Here is a 17,795-nt window from a genome sequence, read left to right on the forward strand (position 1 = left end):
GCAAGGGCGGCTGGTGCTCTGATTTAGGGTCGATGTATGAGTAGATCCACCAAAGCATTTTCTAGAGATGTATCGCTGGAAGTTTCCTAGATCGGTCTTTGAGCTTGCGCACCAGCACCTATCATGCAAGCTCAAAGGGGTTGATCGAAATTTGATGCATGGCGACGGTTCAGCATGTCGTAAGTCGTAGCGAGGGGGCCGCCGGTTAGATTTGCATGTCGAAGTAGGTATCTCATAGGGACCAACAGTTGCTATGCAAATCGCCTCAAGAACATGCAATTCATAGGACTCACATTCGATCTCTTAAGATCAGACAAGATACGAGCATACGAATGATATTATGATATCAACCAGATTGTGGTGATGGCGACATGATTTGTACGGTCTCAGTTGCGATGCCTGCACTGCGCGTAATAGTTCGCTTGGAACCCCCACAGAAACGGCTTGTCGCTTCCGCGTGGTGGACCTCCGACTGCCTGCATGAACCGAGGTTTCAAAGCGCCGTTGACTTAAATGCTATTGCTCTATAGGCGATCTTATAGTATTGGAGGAATCGAAGCCACCAAGGCTGTTTGCGCTGCCATCTCGCAGTGCGTCTCTGATTGGTCAATCTCATGTTTTCCGTGCTAGGCCCAGGCTAGCCCCAAGGGCCTTGCCAAGTGCTTGAGCTTCGTTCTTCTCCTTCAGCGATTCATACATGTAAATACTTACGCGGTAATGGACTGGCTCCCGCTCGCACGCGAGCCATCCGTGCTTGACAAGGCATGGATGGCTATCCAATATCCGTGGGACCTGGTTCGCAATCCCATGCAAGCTGTGCTATCAATCCCCGCGCTCTCTTTCCTCGTGATACCGGCCTTCTCCAGCTACGGCACCACCCTCAATCTTCTCTTCTTCACGTTGACCTGGGCGATTCTGGTCAAGACTAATAATCCACTTCACGTCGAGATCCTCGGAACTTTTGGCATCCGCTTGCTCTTTTACATCCTTCCCTCACTGGGCTTCCTGTTCCTTGATAGCGCTACACCAGCACTAGCTGTGGGGATCAAGGAGCATGGAGATATTGCGCTGCCAATGAGCGAGGAGAATGGGGGCAAGAGAGGCCGCTGGTGGAAGGTTGCGCTTATCAGCATTGGGAATGTAATACTTGGTATTGCAATACAGACTGGAATTGAGCTTCTCTTCACCCAAGTATTGCATCTCCAGAGCGTACTGAAATTGAGCACTGGGCTACCGATGCCATGGGGCATTGCCAAAGACTTATTCCGCGGCCTGCTCCTTCGCGAGGTACGCTCTCTCGCTCGTGTACAACCGCTATGACCAGTGCGCTGACAAGTGATAGGTGATGACTTACGTCTTCCATCGCTATGGACTTCATTCTGAGCAATCGCCCCTTACAGGAATGCACACCAGTTGGCAACATACGGTCCCTACGCCATTCTCCCTGGTTGCCCACTACGATCATCCCATTGCCTACCTTATTCATGTTTTTCTGCCTACATATCTGCCCGCCGTTACTTTCCGCTTTCACCTTCTTACGTACCTTCTCTATCTTGCCATTGTTTCGCTCGAGGAGTCACTCGCCTACAGCGGATACAACATGCTTCCTAGCGCATTCGTTCTCGGTGGCATAGCGAGGAGGCAAGAAAAGCACCTCATGGGCGGTGGCAATGGTAACTATGGATGTTTCGGTCTTGTGGATTTCGCCATGGGAACTAGCATTGGCGAGGATTTGGTGGATGATGTTATCGACGAAGCGGAGGAGAAACAGGTGGCTAAGAAAACAAAGGGGAAAGTAAAAACGACGGGAAAGAAGGTCCCGAAGAAGGCGCCAAAGAAGAGTGATAACGAGGAAAAAGAAGAGGAAGAGGGAGAGGGTGAAAGGGGAGCGGTGGGGGAAGAAGAAGATGATGATGAAGAAGAAGAAGAAGAAGCTCCAGATACGAAGAGCAAGGGCAGCAGGCTGAATAAGAGCGAAAAGAGGAGAGCTGAGACTCATGAGGATGATGCCAACGGACAATCCCCAGAGGAAAAGAACGAAACTCCTCCGAAGAGGCTGTCCAGGACACGAAGGGGTGAGAAAATGAACGGTGAGGAAGATGCTGAGGCGGGAGGGCAGGACGAGGAAATCAAAGCTGAGCAGGAAAAGCCGAGGCCGAGGGCAAAAGGCGTGACGAGGAAAAGTAGCCAGAAGAGCAAGGCCGGGAGCCGACCAAGAAAGCGCAACGAAGAGGATGATGAGTTATAGCACTAGGGTGGTTATGGTGCCTCGGCAAGCATTGGACAAGTTGAGTACTGGTCCATATTAGTGTTTCGCGGCTAGCCTTTTCTTCTTCGAGATACCCTTCACGTTTTTCGATCTTTACACGATATCAGAGCACATATGGATGGTGTTAATTTTTAAATTCCAAGCTTGCATTCGATCAGATTTTCGGCCTTCCGGTTGTGGGCTCAAGGAAAGCAACCGCATTGACCGATTTGGTTTTTTCTGTTTAGCTTAGTACGAGAGCTCGCAGCCATTAGGCGCCACAATGCTGGCTCCATCTGCTACATGAAACAAGGCTGTTCAGTGGTCCATACCCACGAAATGCCATAGTCCTTCCTCAACCCCTGTCAATCCGTCTAGACGTCTAGAAGCTCATCGCGTGGGGCTTATCTCCCTTTCGTAGACTGAATGAACTTCCGAGGTATTCTATCAAATGAGGCTCCTTCTTGATGTTGGTCAATAATGCGTGGTCGACAGCCTTCTGGTCGCTGGCGCGAGCGGAGGCCACCTTCTTCTTCTGAAGCAGCCATCAAGTCAGCCACCGACAGTTCTCCCTAGCGCCAAGTTGTCCAACACAGCTCTCACTTACCTCAGGCTTCTCCCCTTGCGCGAAGAATTGCTCCTCCCCTTTCTTGTTCTCCGCCTTGTCCCGAGTGAAGTAGCCCTCCTCTCCAACTTTCTCCACCACCTTCTCGTCAATCCCCTTCAGGTCTACCTTCGAACTTGTAGCGATGACGTATCTGGCATTGACTCGTCTTAATGGGACGCCATTGACCTTGAAGGGACCAGTAATCAGGAGAACACCTTGGGCCAGGTGCTTGAGGAGGATGACGCGCTTGCCGCGGAAACGACCAGCAAGGAGGATAAGAACGCTGCCAGGTTGGAGAGTAGAGCGGGGACGGGCGGGGTGAATGGATTTGCGGACCTAATGGGCATGGTTTTAGCAACTGATCCCTAGAGCTGGGACTTGATATTAAATATTTCGAGGGTTGCTGTAGAATCATTGAGATAGGGTTATGGGTGCTCCGCGGGTGCCGACGACCAATATATCAGGGAACAATCTTTTGTATAGGTGCCCGTCTGTATTGCTTCACGTACCTTCTTCGGCTTAGCCTCGTCCTCTGCAGGGTAGAACTTCTTGGCCTTCTGCGTGTGGTGTGGTATTGAGCGCTCGCTCTTGCCGAACTTCTTCGTCTTGTGTTCGGCTTTGGTGGCTTCTTGCTTGGCCGACATGATGACTGTAGCAGAACGGATGAGAGCGCTGGCAGAGGACGTGCTGCGTGGAAATGTCGAAGGTTAAGTGTTCTATGTCCCTATCCCCAAGTTGATTTTGTGGAAGCTCGCTTAGTGGACTTAGCTTAGGTTTGGGCTTGGCGCGAATTTTAGCCAAGGTTCTCACGACTACTCGCTTGAGGCTCTGTAGCTTCATAACAAAGTCGTTCACGATCTTAGTAAACTGCTTCTTAGGACTCTCTCATCTTCCATAGTCTCAGCTCTCAAATCATACTTCCAGAATCAGAGAGACAGAATGTCTATATCGCCATTAATCACATTCAAGGCTGGAATTTGTGAGTTCGATGTGAGTCGTGACCTTCATTTCTCTCTCCTGGAGTTGAGCACAACATTGCCCACGAATAAAATTATAAACGCTTTACAAGCTTTTTCTGATGATGAGTATAGACTAGCTCATCAGCTCCCAAAATCATTCCCAAATCCATTCCAGGCTACCTCTATCTCTACGAAGAAGATGAGCTTATCCACTTCTGCTGGCGGCCTCGCTCCGCACCGATGAGCCAACCCGAACTCGATCTTGTCATGGTTCCTACCGATGGTAATTTTGTTCCATATTATGACAAAGAGACTCGGTCAAGTTCAAATCCCACGTCTCCCACCACGGGCAGAGTATTCGTCCTCAAGTTTCAATCAAGCAGTACCCGGCACCTGTTCTGGCTACAGTCGAAGGACCAACATCCACAAGGAAACCGTGCTTGGTTCAGTTCGCGTGACGAAAAGATTGGGCAGATAGTGGACCGACTACTGCAAGGAGACGAGGTCAATGTACAGGAAGAATATGCAAATACCTCAAATGATCATGGAGGAGATGGAGATGATGAGGCTATGGAAGACGCAGGTCCAGCGGGCCACGGAGACATACAAGGCAACATCGGGAGCGGGGATCCGTTTATGGGCGATCCGGGGAATGAGGGTGAAGAGTCGAGAGAGGGGGGTGCAGACGGAGGACGAGCGTAGGTACCGCCAATTTTCATCACCTCGCGACAGGTTCATGAGACATAACTAGATGATCTGTACCTTCTCTTCGACTACACGGATGGACGAAGGCATGATTAGCTCGATACTGGTGTTACTTGCCAAACGATGTACCCAGAGGAATGCATAGCAGAAGCTTCATCAAGCCTACCGCCTTTTAGCCTCGCTCGCACCAAAGAATACTAAGAAAGTTGAGCATGGCTGACTTGTTATCTTCAGCACGGCCATGCCCTCGAACGACGCAGCGATTGCAGTGCAGAACTTTCTGCGGTCCATGCAAGGGAACCAAGCGCTAAGTAATCAACAATCGCAATCTCAAGGCAAGAATTTTACCACATTACCCGACTTACTGCCATCCTCTACGACGATACCCGTCATTGATTCGGCGGACTCGACGTTTCTCAGCAATCTTCTTAACCACATACCGCCCGTCCTGCTGCTCCTTAGCCAAGAAGCCGATGACATTTCATCCGTCGACCCTAATTCAGAGACTGCGAAAGCAGCAATAGAAGCGTTGAGTTTGGACCAAAAGAAGGAAATATTGAGGAAGGTCCTCCGGTCACCCCAGTTCTCGCAGAGCTTAGGAAGTCTGACTGCGGCATTGCGAGATGGGGGTGTGCCTAGTATCAGCGAGGCTTTGAAGATCCCTGTTGACAATGGCGGTTTTATTAGGCGGGGTGGTGTACCTTTGGGAGGTGGAGAAGCCGTGGAAGCTTTTCTGAAAGGGGTCAAAGCGTCTGTAGAGAAAAGGGACGACGCAGAGGAGGAAAGGATGGATACTGATTGAATGGTTTCATGAGTATCGAATATTTGCACTGTACAAATCTGAGCATTAGCAAGCATAGCGAGGATTCGATCTGGTACTGAGCGAACACAACTCCCTTGGACCAATATAATCCAATTGCATCAATGAATGGTAATTTGATAGATGCAAACACGTCCATTAACGTTGTGTCTGGATTCGGACTAGCGGTTTTTGTTGGACATTTCCCGTGAGAACTTTGGGGGTTAGGACGCGATCAGATGCTCACTTTGCGCCAAAGCTCTCTGAGCACACAGCACTCATTGAATTCGCTCCTTGATCTTGCAAGGGCTGTGTTATACCGGTAGCTACATGCTCCCCTCAACAGAATTCATCACAGGGTGCTGTGAGCTGTCCAGATATTCGACAGTATTTCCGGGACTCCTGTGATCCACCTCGACTGTGATCTACGGGCAATGAGCTAGGCCGGGGAACTTCGACAGCCATGACTCCGCAAGCCTTTATTTCAAGCTATGCTCCCCGTCTTCGAACTTATGGAAATTCCTTACTCACCCCCGTCCTTCCCCCAACCACCGCCCAAAATGCTCCCTTGTCCCGAACTACGAAGCGTGGCACCATAGCCATCAACTACGCTGAGAACGAATATGATGATGATGACATCTTTGAGGATAGCGAAGGTCCGAGACGGCATACTGGTTTGCGAAGCAGGAGAGAAGACCCTAATCAGGCGAACAAGGAGGGATTCGCAGAGAAGCTAGGGAGAGAAATACACGCGCCAGTCGAGGTCCAGGGAATTTGGAGAGATTGGATGGGAAAGCTGAGATCTGTGAAGTGAGCACAAACAAAATCTGAAATGTTTTGGTACAGATAAGCTTACGGTTCCTGCAGGACAGATAAACAGCTCCATGCGCCGACAGCACTACCACTGACCCTCATACCTATCCGAATTGACCTCGACATACCTCCATATACACCTCATCCTGCCCTTCCGCTTCCACCAGAATATCACACTCTCAACATCAATCCAGCCCTGCCCGCTTACAGAACGCCCGAGCCGACACCAGCATATCGACTGAAAGACATCTTCCTATGGAACCTTCATGAAACGTTGATCACACCAGATCAGTTCGCTACCATCCTCATCCATGACCTTGACCTCCCGAATGGGGCCGGATTGGCTTTGCAAGTCAGCAAGCAAATTCGGGAACAGCTGGAAGAATACGCAGGCGTTGCGCTGCATCCTCTATTTCACTCCACAGACACCGGGGCCAGCAATGGTAACGGACCCAAAGCAATACAAGCTGCGAGGTCTCGGGACCAATCATCCACACCGGCTCCCACAGGCCCAAGCACACTTAGAGCGAACGGCGCCGACGGCATCAACGGACATGCCCCTCCAACCAAACAATCTTCAAAAGACATCACAGCCACCGCCTCCTCACATCCCGCCTCTACATCAAACGACGAAAATGACCCTGATGATACATACCGCTGCATTGTAACACTCAATATCAATCTACAGAACAAGCTTTACACCGACAAATTTGAATGGTCCTTGCTTCACCCAGTGGGCGTCGCTGAGCGATTCGCAAAACAGACATGCGCCGATATTGGTCTTTCTGGCGAATGGGTACCTGCAATGGCTCACGCAATCTACGAGGCCGTACTACGCTTGAAGAAAGAGGCTTGCGAAAATGGTGGCCTAGTGGGCGCGATGAATGGCTATGGTGGGGGTATTGACAACATGGCTGCCAGTTCCGCGGAAGCAGGATGGCGATACGACAACGAGCACTTAGGAGATGAGTGGGAGCCGAAGCTCGAACGCCTGTCGAAGGAAGAAATTGAAAAGCGAGAAGGTGATCGAGAGAGACAGCTTCGGAGATTGCGGAGAGAGACGGCGCGATTCTCGAGTACCACGAATATGGCGGGAGGAATGCCGGCGCAGCCAAGTGGTTATGGTAATCAAGGGGATGGCGACGAGACGCCTGCAATGGGAAGAGGCGAGCGAAGTAAGAAGAAGAGACGATTTAGGAGCTTGAGTCCAGTAGGAAGGGCGACTCCAGATGTGGGCAACGCTGGGTATGGCGGCGGAGGAGCTGGGAGTCTTAATGAATGGTATCGGTTTCCAAAATTCGGGGTCGAGTATATCTTCGCTGACATCTGTGTTTGCAGGGAAAGAACGACGTGGAGATGTTCGCACTGTTTAGTGCATGGATCTGCAGTCTGGGCTGTGAGAGACGGACCAAATGGACCCAGAGTAATTCAATCTTCGTGTGGACGGCTGGGAAGATGGCTAAGATGAATACAGTCATTATGCAGCAATTGCGGCCTCGCATACGAGCGAGACAAAAGCCTACCACCCTGGGCGAAGAATCTGCATTATGCCGATATCCCTGTTGGGCGGTGATGAAGATCGTGGTCAGAGACACTTTCGATTTAGGCGGACCAAGATTTCGAGGACAAACGGCGTTTTACGATTGGCAGATCAGAGGCATTAGCATGGCGCATCACGGAAAAGGAATTGACCACATTAGATCAAGGATTTGAAGAAATTGATGTGGATGTACGATAGCTCTTGAGGTAAGGAAGGTTACAGCCAGTCTGAAGATAGACATCAACGCGAAGTACTTTCCAGTCAGCCCTCCTCTCTGCAGGCACGCAGTCAGAAAAGGTAACAGTCCGAGGCCCCAGAGTTCTCTTGTTTTCACATCAATCGTTAGCATCGACCCGGAAAAGTCTGTCGTCCATGATCAAACTGCTTCAGCAAACTGTCTTTGAGGATCTGTACAAGTTCAACTGCCATTTTTCCCCGCTGTCAACTGCTCGGTTCGTCTCATTGCCTGTTCGAACGTTCATCGCATGGTTGCATTCCCCACACTAAGCTTCGAGCTTGACCTTCTTACCCAGCGTCGTCCGGATATCTGCGGGCTCCTATCCTTTACATTAGTGTCTGCGTCGAAGGGCATCCATGAGCATGATGACCACTTACAGACTCAGCCCTTCGCTTCCTCCCAGCCAACGGTCCGTCACCCTTGGTGCTGTCCTTGCCAACATCTCTTTTGCCATTGAAGACAACAACGTTCTTACTGCCCACGATACTCACCCCGGCCTGAACGTTGACATTGAGACTGACGTTCGCCCTCGCTTTCGTCTTCTCCTCTCCCGGCCCCGCTGGCTGGAAAACACCACGTAACAGCTGCTCGATCTTGACAGCTTGCTCCGTAGGTGAGGGCGAAGCGAGGGCGACGTTGTTGCAATGTCCCATGATGCGAGTGGAGGCGTCAATGGTAATGGTCTGTTGTTGTTGTTGTTGTACCGGCTGTTGGCGCACGGCTTTAGGCCCGGGACTTGTCATGTTTGGCCGGGCTGCGTTAGCGGCGTTGGAGAGCAAAGTGTGGAGCAGGGCTCGAGTCTGGGCCGCGGTGAGGATCGGTGGTGTGGTGTTGGGGTCAGTGGGCGGGACAGCCATGATGAAGGAGGGTAAATGAGCTGGAGAGCTGGACCGTGAGAGGAGGCGAGCAGGGGGCGCAGGAAGTGTGCGAAGAGGGGTTTCAACCAGGTACTATGCCTTTCGGTATTGACTGTAGGTGGAAGATTGGTATTTTACGACTAGAAGAATGGGTGGTGGAGAGGAAGGCTCCCAATGGGATGGAAAGGGTTGAGGGGCTGGATGGCCTCTATAAGTAAACAAGACAGGGTAAATAGGCTATGGGGAGTTGTCAATAGACGTTGCATGAATAGGAAAATTCGTGTCGGGAAAATGGTAATAGGCTGCATGTGCGGATGGGCTTGATATTGTCCTCAATAGCTAAAAGTACTGACCCTCCGAGGGAGATGGGTCGGCTAAAGTGGCTTTAATATTAAAGTACCTAAGTAAAAACAGCATCGTAGCTCGCAAGCACGCCGATATGCTTGCATGCTTGCATGCTCACTTGAATGTACCTGGTTATTGTTGCTTGTTATTGTTGTTCGGATGCGTGATTGAGTCCTCTCTATAATTCTATTGAGGACTGTTTGTAGAAATTAGAAGCTCCCACCACTCCTGCGGGTAACTAGTTTCGCGCTAGCGGTTTCCTATTGTACCTTACCTTACCCTCTTTTTTTTACTATTGTCCTTGCGGATAAAGTAAACCGCGAATAGATCCATTCGGGACACTCGCCTCGGATCCCATCCGCCTCTCCCTCCGCCGCTCTCGAGAGTCATCAGTCAATCATGTCCACAGCCGACAAGTTCCATCAGCGCCTGCGCTCACGAGCCACGGCTGGGTAGGGTGCCAGTCCAAATCCAGAACGCCCAACTCCTTCTTGACTGTGTGACCCCTCAACACCTTCAGCGGCACAATGGTCGCATTTTCCATCATGTCTCCCACTACCTTGCCGTGAAATATTTGCAGACTGCCGTCGTCAGATGCATCGGCGAAAAGCGGTAGTCCGCCTTGGTGGAATTTCACCGCTCGGATGGCCTTGCTGTGATAGCGCAACACCTTGAACGGACGGACCGAGAGATCCAGGTCATGCCAGAGGAGTCTCCGATCATAAGTACCCACGATCAAATTGTCGCCACCCGGATGCACATCGAATGATGAAATCCACCGGGCTCCTGGTTGAATGATCTTCAGTAACTCCTGCTTGGAAAGATCGTAAGAGCGGATATAACGTTGTGTAGCGACTAGGAAGATGGGCTTGGACGGGTGAAACGAAGCCGATTGAGCAAGCCCTTTCAGCTTTCGGAAAGGAAGCTGCGTGAGATGTTTCGAGATCGTGTGGATGGCGACGGCGCTGCTTTGAGCCTGTGGACAGACCGTACTGAAGTATTCACCTCGACGGTGCCAAGAAATTACTTTGACAGTCTTTCGTAGACTGAACTTGACTAGCACGCCTTCCTCTTCAAGACGGACTCCTGGGCGTGTCCACTGAGTAGCAGGCTCCTTCTTTGCATTGCTGGTCGCGCCATTTGCAGCGTATCCCCAACCTGCATCAAGAACCTCTCGGCCCTTAGTCTCGATCTCAGGATCTCCAACAGGTGGCACTAGTAGGTAGACATCTTCGCCGACTGCGACGGAGAGAATGATCGCTTCAGTGCTCGGTCTCCATCGGACGACGTTGACCGCATCTTCGGTACCCAACTTGACTGACCATATCTGACGGCCAGTCAAAAGTTCCCATACTTTGACCGTACCATCATCACCGCCGCTCGCCAACCAAACCCCTGAAGGATCCACTGCCAAGCTGCGTACTCGACCATCGTGGCCACGAAATAAGGTTGCGCAAGTGGTGGGAAATGGCCTTAGCTCCTCTAGGCTTGGTAATTGGGGAAGCAAAGACTCGGGGTCTATATTCAGCTTACTCCTGCGTACTCTTGGTGCGAGATAGAGGTCCAGACATCGCTCGAATCTTTCCTTGAGAAATTTTTCATAGCCCGGCACTTTTCGCAACGCGTCGTGGTTTGTCGGCAAAAACTCCTGATTTCTTTCTTCTTCATCTGTATTCTCCCAAGCCTTCTTCTCATTCTGATCAGGGAGATACTCCGGTGGTGGATGGTAGCTTTGTTCGTAGCCGGGAGGAGGTAGCTTTGGAGCAGGCACATTCATGGGATGATCTGGTCTAGCAACTTCGTTCGCCCAGATGTCGTAGCGTCTGACTTCAAGCTCATCTTCTGTCTCTTCCCGTGGAGGCTTATATGGTAAGATTTTGCCCTCTCGTATAGCTCGAACAATCTTCATGACCCGCTTCGATTCGTGCTTGGAAGGTATCCATCTTCTCTTGGGCTCTGGCGCAGCGCTCAATGGCATCGTCTCCGTTTTACCCGTGAAGTACTCTACCGTGGCAGGGTACGGATCATAGCCTTCGTCTGGTACCTCGTTCATCTGAATCCTTTTCAAAATCTCTAACCTAGATTATAATTTCGCCGTCAGTGTTGCACACTCAAAGGGAAGTATCGAGCCATGAAATATGTCTCGAGAGTAACCTTCAAGATTTGGTCCAGAAGAGAAAATATGGACTCGGAAAATACGCACTCTTGCTGGCTCAGCTCCAGCGGCTCGCCAGTTGCCGGATCGGTGAGACCAGTCCATCCCTTGGGCACTTCGATACTATCCAACAAGGCGTCCAAAGTCTCCCCCTTTGCCGGCCGTGCAATTTTCTTGCCATTTATATCGTATCCAATATGGGGGTAGGAGTCGTAGAATGACAGAGGAATATTGCCGATTGTGTTCTGAGTCGGAGGAGCGTCGCTGTCATCAGAGTCGTATACAGGGTCTATCTCAGTGTAGATGTAACGAGGGTTGCCATTGGCATCTTCTGTAATCTTGTGATTTGGAGGTGGTCTCTCAACACCGTCATTCCCCTCTGTCGCACGTAAAGTAGCTGTGTCGTTCTGCTTCACATCTGCCAGGTCCCCTTCTTCATCCGAAGGTACCTCGTCACTGACGATCTCATCTTCAGAGCCCCCCTCATCTTCGAGCTCGCTGTCCCCTCCGAAAAGATCGCTACTTGCGTCCTCGTCTTCCTCGTCTCTGTCGTCCTCGCTCTGCGACTGGATACCATTGAGCAGCGCTATCTCAAAGTCGTCCCCGCCGTCACTCAAAAGCACTTCATCAGCTTCTGGAGAGTCACGAGTGACCGCTTTGCGCTTTTGGGAATACGGTTGGGGTGCCATGGCACTTTGTATTTCCTAAGAATGAGTTTCCTAGCAGCGAGGGAGCGGACGAGGCGGAGCCAAAAATCTTGATCGGGTGAACTTCGGCCCTAGCGAACGCGAGGGAATGATATACAACACTATTCGTGGAGATTGATTTGTGCTCATTCGATAAAAGGTTTTTACAGAAGCGCATGAACGTTCAGAAACATGTACTGTTCTTCATCAGTATGTGCTAATTGACCAGACTATCCAACTTTGCGCCATCGCTTGCCATATAGACCAAACCTTGAATTTACATCAGAAGGGTATTTATTCATGCCCATTTTTCGTCTTCCCAATCCAACTCAGAGTTTGAAGCCAATGCTCCCATTTCCTCAATCTCTTCTTCCTCAATCGTTTTGCCCCCTTCCACCACCATGCGCACTCCCTTCACGGGATGCAAAAGCATTCCGGGCAAGCACATGCGTCCTTCTCCGGCCATCTCTTCTTGCTCTCCACCATCATTATCGACTTTATACCCCAGCCATCTGCGCCATAGATTCGGTGCAAATCCTGCGTCGTAGAACCAGGTGGTGCCTTTGAAATTGTGTTCTCGTCCTCCATATACACTTGTTCTTGCTCCACCTGACGCTCCGTTCCTTCCACCGTTCATCACTCCAGCAAGGTACGCTGTCGGCCATTTGCGGTCAACGTACACCGGATGAGGGGCGTACACTGCTTTATAACCATGGTGAAGGGCCACGGATGCTGGCCACATCTCGGAGAACATGTGGTGTCTTTCAAGAAATGTCTCGCGATGCATTGTCTGCAGCAGACGACGGGAAAGGCGCGATGAAGTGCCGATAGTGGCTCTCCGCGGTGGCAGACCTTGCGTGGTGTTGTAGCCGGTAACATCATTGACATAGAACCAAGTAGTCCCATCGGGATCGAAGAGAGGACTGAAGGTTATGAAGTCTGCTTCTTCACCAATACCCCACGCGTATCTGTCTTTCTCAAATGTCGTTGGTGGGATTGGGTCATCTTGTGCGCCGAGCATGTCTGCAGGACCTTCAGGACCCCAGACAGGTTTGTCTGTCTTTCCCTGTGGCGAACCAGGAATGTCTGCAGCGCCAGCCTTTAATCCGGACCAGACGTTGTTAGGACTATTGGTCCCCATCTCTGACTGCACTCGAATCATTTGTTTGAAGTCTTCCCAGGTGCCATGGACAGAAGGTATATAGAATCGGCCATTGCGTTCCCAAAGTCCTTTACGTGGCTGATCCCTAGACCACTGAGCGACCCTACCAAACAGGTGGTACCAGTGACCGGTGTACCGCACGTCCATCTCCCAATTCCAAAGGTACTCGTACTGGGGGTTTTGATGGGAAAAGTATTGGAGAGCCATATATGCACCTCGATATACCCCATGGACTGGGAGATCTCGGAAGAAGCTTTCCTGCAGGCCACCGTAGATGAGGCTCATTTGTCTTTCGCTCCACAGGATACCCATCCCTCGAAACTCTTCAGGGAGCGAATTCTCGAGCACCCGGTCATAGATCTTTCTGTCTGCCCAGATTGGTACATTGTCGTCCCTGACATGCACGAGGAAGTGGACCGTATACTCTCCACCAGACAAGAGCGAAAGTTCGACGATCATGGATCGTAAGTAGACAATGTCCTCCGCGCTATATTGACGATCCCACCAGGTTCGGATCACTATAGCGGTCCGAGGAAGAACTGTCACTGCTTTCGTAGGTAGCACACCATGCACAGCTTTGGTCTGATTGGAGGACGTTGAGATTTCTCTCCTCTCGACCCCATGGGTTTTGGTCTCGTCCTGAGTATTTCCTGCATCCATCTTGAGGAAAATTTCATTGGCTGAGGTTTCATTGGCTACAACTCCAAATCTCATCCTGTTCTTGGATACACAGGCATCTTGAGCTGCTACCCATCTGACTCCAGTATAGTCCACTTCTGTAGGATTCCCTCTTTCTTTCCACATCTCTTCCGCCCCCTCTCTCTCCCCATTCAGACCTGCACCTGTACCGCCTCTTCGGACACTGTAGCCGTATCCGTACGGCCCCAGTCTTCCAAATCGTTCAAAGCAAACATCTTCCCGTAGGCCAAGGACATCGTGTGAGCCCATCACAGCATCAGGCAGCCCCAAAGGTACGCCTTTGTAGTAATGGACGCGAGGTATCTGTATTAGGTCTTTGGGGTCCAGGAAACACTCATACTTCTCCCCATACTCCGATTTGTAGGCCGCTGATTGATATTCTGGATATGGATTGAACGGAATGCTCTTTGGAAGGGACTTATTCTTATTTGCCTCAATTGATGCATTCGAAGGTGCTGACTCTGGTCCTTGGTCGCTCGGATACTCTGGTATATTCTCTTCTCTAGGTACCAGCGACCTTATGCCTCCGAAGTATCTCTTCAAGAACGGAAAGTCTTCCCATGGGGGCGGCTTTGGCGGCTGCTTATCCACCGGTCCCATTTCTAACTGTCTCGAGGATGTCCAGCTGGCTCGTACCAAAGTCAGAATGAATATCAATAACGTCGTAAACAAAGCCAAGCAAAGATATCTCATTGTCTTTCTGCTTGGTGGTCTATATGACTCTATTTGCTTCTTTCGTCCAGAGTTGGGATTAGGAAGCATGGGTTGATAGGAGCCGGAGCTCTCGCGGGAGGAAATGGAGTAGGTTGACGGCATTGTGTTGCGTTCATACTCGACTGAAGAGTCGGTTCGCTCGGAGTCGTACTTTTCGACATCTGGGTCGTAGCGATCATTTTCATCCGCCAAGACACTCCTGGGGCGGTGTAGTCTACCCATGATGGACAGAGGTGGAGTGGGAGAAACGGGCGCCGATGCAATGGATTGAAGTCCTTGCTCTCATATACTCGCAGGTCGGACGTTCATGGTCTCGAGGTCAAGCGCTAGGCGAGCTATGAGAAAGTAGACACTGTTCGCTGGCGCGGTCTGCTCTGTCTACAATGAGGGTTTTTGTTCGAAGCAAATGCGCAATTTGCATACAAGTATGAGGTTAGGCTCACATAGATGTGGGAAAGCATAACCACTCGTGGTTGCTCTTGTTTCTGGCACATTTGGTGGATTTTGACAGATGCCCTCGGTGCAATTGGCGCGTTCTTTGTTGACGGGAAAGGTCACGTTGACTGGGCAGCGATCCCAATGGGTTTAAATCGAACGGGAAGTTCGCTGGTGCATTTTGCTGATGTCGACGCTCATTGATATTTATTTGATCGAGGGCATACAATTACGAGTATAAACATTGTGCCTATCTTCTTCACACCACTTACCATGCTGACAGAAATTGTTCCGGTCACATACAATAGCCAATGAGATTGGAAGTTGACGGCATTCGAAAGCCACGGCTTGGAGAATGTCGTCTAGCCCAATATAATCTTACTGGTTCCATATCCTGCACCAAAGTCTTCAACATCCGAGCCCAGCCTGTCTGTACCGAATTTACCGCATCGCTTCGCCGGCAGAATGCTGCATGTTTATCTACGATTTGGGATTTTGCCAATTCCACAGAGGGTTGTCTTCTCCTGTTGGAGAAACGCTGGAACATAATACCTTGCCGAAGTGCATGGATGATGGTTCACCTCGTCAGGCATGTGTGAAAAGTCTTGCTCAATGCTCCACTTCAAGGCACTTGATTGCCAGCAGTGTCTCTTATCCTGGTTGCTGCAGGCTATCCTCCGCCAGCTCGGATTGACTGAGAGCTCTGCTTTTCATGGCTTGCCTGTAAGGTACATGTTCCAACCAATGCTATCTTTCACAAGTGTACACGGTCGCTGCATGGCGCAAGCCACTTGGAGAAAATGGTCCCGAAGCGAGTATCAGGCCACAAAAGGTCGATTGGGCTACATGTAGCCTAATGTCTGCGTTGGAGAGCTGCCATAATTCTTCCACTCCTTCCTTGGAAAAGAAGATGGTGTACCTTCTTCCCATGTATTACTAAGATACATGGCAAAGATGAAAGTCAACCATGCACTTTTTTTTTCCCCCATTTTTTTTTTATCAAGCGATCTCTTGTGCATGGCTTTGCGGACTTGTGCAGTTCGCGCATTCAGGGCACATCTGCATATAACCGAAAAGAGTAAACCTTTGCGTTCTAGATTATCGTCAGCTGTCTCAGGTTGTTATTATTTGCTGCTCTTGCTTGTCGGCATTTTGGTGGGGCATTGTTTTGATGGTCTCGGGAAGTTCTCCCGCAATTGCTGGTGACAAGGTATGAGGTCACCCATCTCTCTCAAACCAATTTTAGGCCGGTATGCCTTCACTCTTCACAATGGCCCATTTAATTACCAGCTGCTTACCACCATCACAGTCTCAATATTATCCTCCGCCACGAGCATTTGGCTCACTTCCCTTTTGATTAAGTACAGACACCTCTTCCGCCCCAAGCCACATTTCCACCTTATTCAGCCTCAGGTGTTGCCCATCATGGCAGCCGTCCTTGATCAAGGCGTCAAAAATTTCACCGACATCCTGATCACTCCAAATTCTCCTTCCAAGCTCAGCTACCTTCTCTATCCAGGTCTTCTGATCACGATCCTTATTCTTCCTGCCTACCGTTTTGTGCTCAAGGACTACCACGTCTTCTTGGCCTTGGGCCCTGGTGGCACCCCAAAGACCTTCCCAGGCTACCTCCGTGTGTCATATCTGCGTCTTTTCACCATCAGCGATCCCTTACGGCCCCCATCACTGGCAGAAACCGTCTTTCCTACAAACGGATACCTGCGGCAATTGCCACAACGTTCGGGTCCTCGCCCTACTGTTGCCGGGATCGCCCCACATCGCCAATTGGACCAAAAGTGCACGGCTGAACTGCATCATGTTCTTCGAGACGGTCTTCACAAACTTGCGGCCGCGTTTCCATCTCTAATACGTAAGGGCAGCTCCTGCTTCGAAAAAAACGGTCTTGCTCTATTCCTTTCTGCCTGTACTCAGTCAGCGCCCCCTAATGACACAGTGCACCCGGGATTTAGCCATCTGAATCCAACCTGTCAGGATACCGGGGAGATCTGTCATCTACATGCTATGGTAAGCTGTCCAGGTCATCAAAATTCAAATGGGCATCTGGTTCGTTGTGTCCTCTGAGACCTGTCTTCTTGTTCAAGGACGTCCAGCAAATTTATGCAGCAGCTAGCAAACACCTTTCCGCCGTCTCCTCGGCTTGTGCCATAGGAATTTCCCTTATATCGTAAATCTTGCTCTCGGGACGACATCTCTGCTATTCACTACTATCAATAGAGACCACCGCTGACCATCTCTGGCATCTCCAGGACTCTAGCATGCACCTTACGCTTCACCCGCTTGACATTTCAATCGTGCTTTCCGCCGGCTGGGGAGAGAGACACCCGCTTGCAGGCAAGTACGTCCATGGCAAAGAACTGTTACCCTCTGGTTTCGTTATGATATACGCCCCACGACAGGAAAGTCAGGTTGAGACTGTGATGGAGATTGTCAAAGCGGGCGCTTGGTGGGTTGGCGGTGTGGATTTGGCTAAGGCCAACGGTTTCGGCGGAGAGCAATGAGGTACACCAAGAGCGTAACCAGGAGAGAGCTGGAAGCGGGCTGGAGTATGCTAATTTGACGAGCTCGTGCTTGCGCTGCTGGGCATCTATTTGCGATGAACGTTTTCATTTTTCTATTAGATTTTGGCAAAGTTGGCGTTTCGTTCATCAAGAGAAGTGATTCCGTGTGAAAATGGGGAATTTTGGTGGCTAATGGGGATTAGAGGATGAGACTTAATAGCAAGAGATCGATTTCAAGGAAAGTAACATTCCATCTGCTCTTCTTTCTAAGACATGGTCGTCCGAAGACCAGAGGACTGAGCGTCACCATGCCC

General features: G+C 50.5%; 8 protein-coding genes across 8 annotated transcripts; 4 read left to right on the forward strand and 4 right to left on the reverse strand.

The window, feature by feature from the left end:
* Positions 1-717: 717 nt before the first annotated feature.
* Positions 718-2,248, forward strand: HO173_007389 (uncharacterized protein; the record flags this gene model as incomplete). The annotated part of the gene is made up of 2 exons (XM_037309293.1): positions 718-1,287; positions 1,343-2,248. 2 exons carry the CDS (start codon positions 718-720, stop codon positions 2,246-2,248), a joined length of 1,476 nt encoding a protein of 491 aa, XP_037163753.1.
* Positions 2,249-2,630: 382 nt separating this feature from the next.
* On the reverse strand, positions 2,631-3,499 carry HO173_007390 (uncharacterized protein; the record flags this gene model as incomplete). Its single annotated transcript, XM_037309294.1, has 3 exons — positions 2,631-2,783; positions 2,856-3,191; positions 3,365-3,499. 3 exons carry the CDS (start codon positions 3,497-3,499, stop codon positions 2,631-2,633), a joined length of 624 nt encoding a protein of 207 aa, XP_037163754.1.
* Positions 3,500-3,794: 295 nt separating this feature from the next.
* Positions 3,795-5,321, forward strand: HO173_007391 (uncharacterized protein; the record flags this gene model as incomplete). The annotated part of the gene is made up of 3 exons (XM_037309295.1): positions 3,795-3,845; positions 3,947-4,512; positions 4,754-5,321. 3 exons carry the CDS (start codon positions 3,795-3,797, stop codon positions 5,319-5,321), a joined length of 1,185 nt encoding a protein of 394 aa, XP_037163755.1.
* Positions 5,322-5,781: 460 nt separating this feature from the next.
* HO173_007392 (uncharacterized protein) lies at positions 5,782-7,704 on the forward strand (the record flags this gene model as incomplete). Its single annotated transcript, XM_037309296.1, has 4 exons — positions 5,782-6,128; positions 6,186-7,412; positions 7,470-7,554; positions 7,606-7,704. The coding sequence occupies 4 exons, from the start codon at positions 5,782-5,784 to the stop codon at positions 7,702-7,704; spliced, it is 1,758 nt and encodes a 585-aa protein (XP_037163756.1).
* Positions 7,705-8,174: 470 nt separating this feature from the next.
* HO173_007393 (uncharacterized protein) lies at positions 8,175-8,766 on the reverse strand (the record flags this gene model as incomplete). Its single annotated transcript, XM_037309297.1, has 2 exons — positions 8,175-8,228; positions 8,287-8,766. The coding sequence occupies 2 exons, from the start codon at positions 8,764-8,766 to the stop codon at positions 8,175-8,177; spliced, it is 534 nt and encodes a 177-aa protein (XP_037163757.1).
* Positions 8,767-9,508: 742 nt separating this feature from the next.
* HO173_007394 (uncharacterized protein) lies at positions 9,509-11,955 on the reverse strand (the record flags this gene model as incomplete). Its single annotated transcript, XM_037309298.1, has 2 exons — positions 9,509-11,189; positions 11,315-11,955. The coding sequence occupies 2 exons, from the start codon at positions 11,953-11,955 to the stop codon at positions 9,509-9,511; spliced, it is 2,322 nt and encodes a 773-aa protein (XP_037163758.1).
* Positions 11,956-12,250: 295 nt separating this feature from the next.
* HO173_007395 (uncharacterized protein) lies at positions 12,251-14,749 on the reverse strand (the record flags this gene model as incomplete). Its single annotated transcript, XM_037309299.1, has 1 exon — positions 12,251-14,749. One exon carries the CDS (start codon positions 14,747-14,749, stop codon positions 12,251-12,253), a length of 2,499 nt encoding a protein of 832 aa, XP_037163759.1.
* A 1,638-nt stretch (positions 14,750-16,387) lies between these two features.
* Positions 16,388-17,481, forward strand: HO173_007396 (uncharacterized protein; the record flags this gene model as incomplete). The annotated part of the gene is made up of 2 exons (XM_037309300.1): positions 16,388-16,987; positions 17,230-17,481. The coding sequence occupies 2 exons, from the start codon at positions 16,388-16,390 to the stop codon at positions 17,479-17,481; spliced, it is 852 nt and encodes a 283-aa protein (XP_037163760.1).
* Between the last annotated feature and the right edge of the window lie 314 nt (positions 17,482-17,795).

Source organism: Letharia columbiana (genome assembly GCF_014066305.1).
Source record: "Letharia columbiana isolate WasteWater2 chromosome Unknown Sc0000024_s0, whole genome shotgun sequence".
Lineage (NCBI taxonomy): Eukaryota > Fungi > Ascomycota > Lecanoromycetes > Lecanorales > Parmeliaceae > Letharia > Letharia columbiana.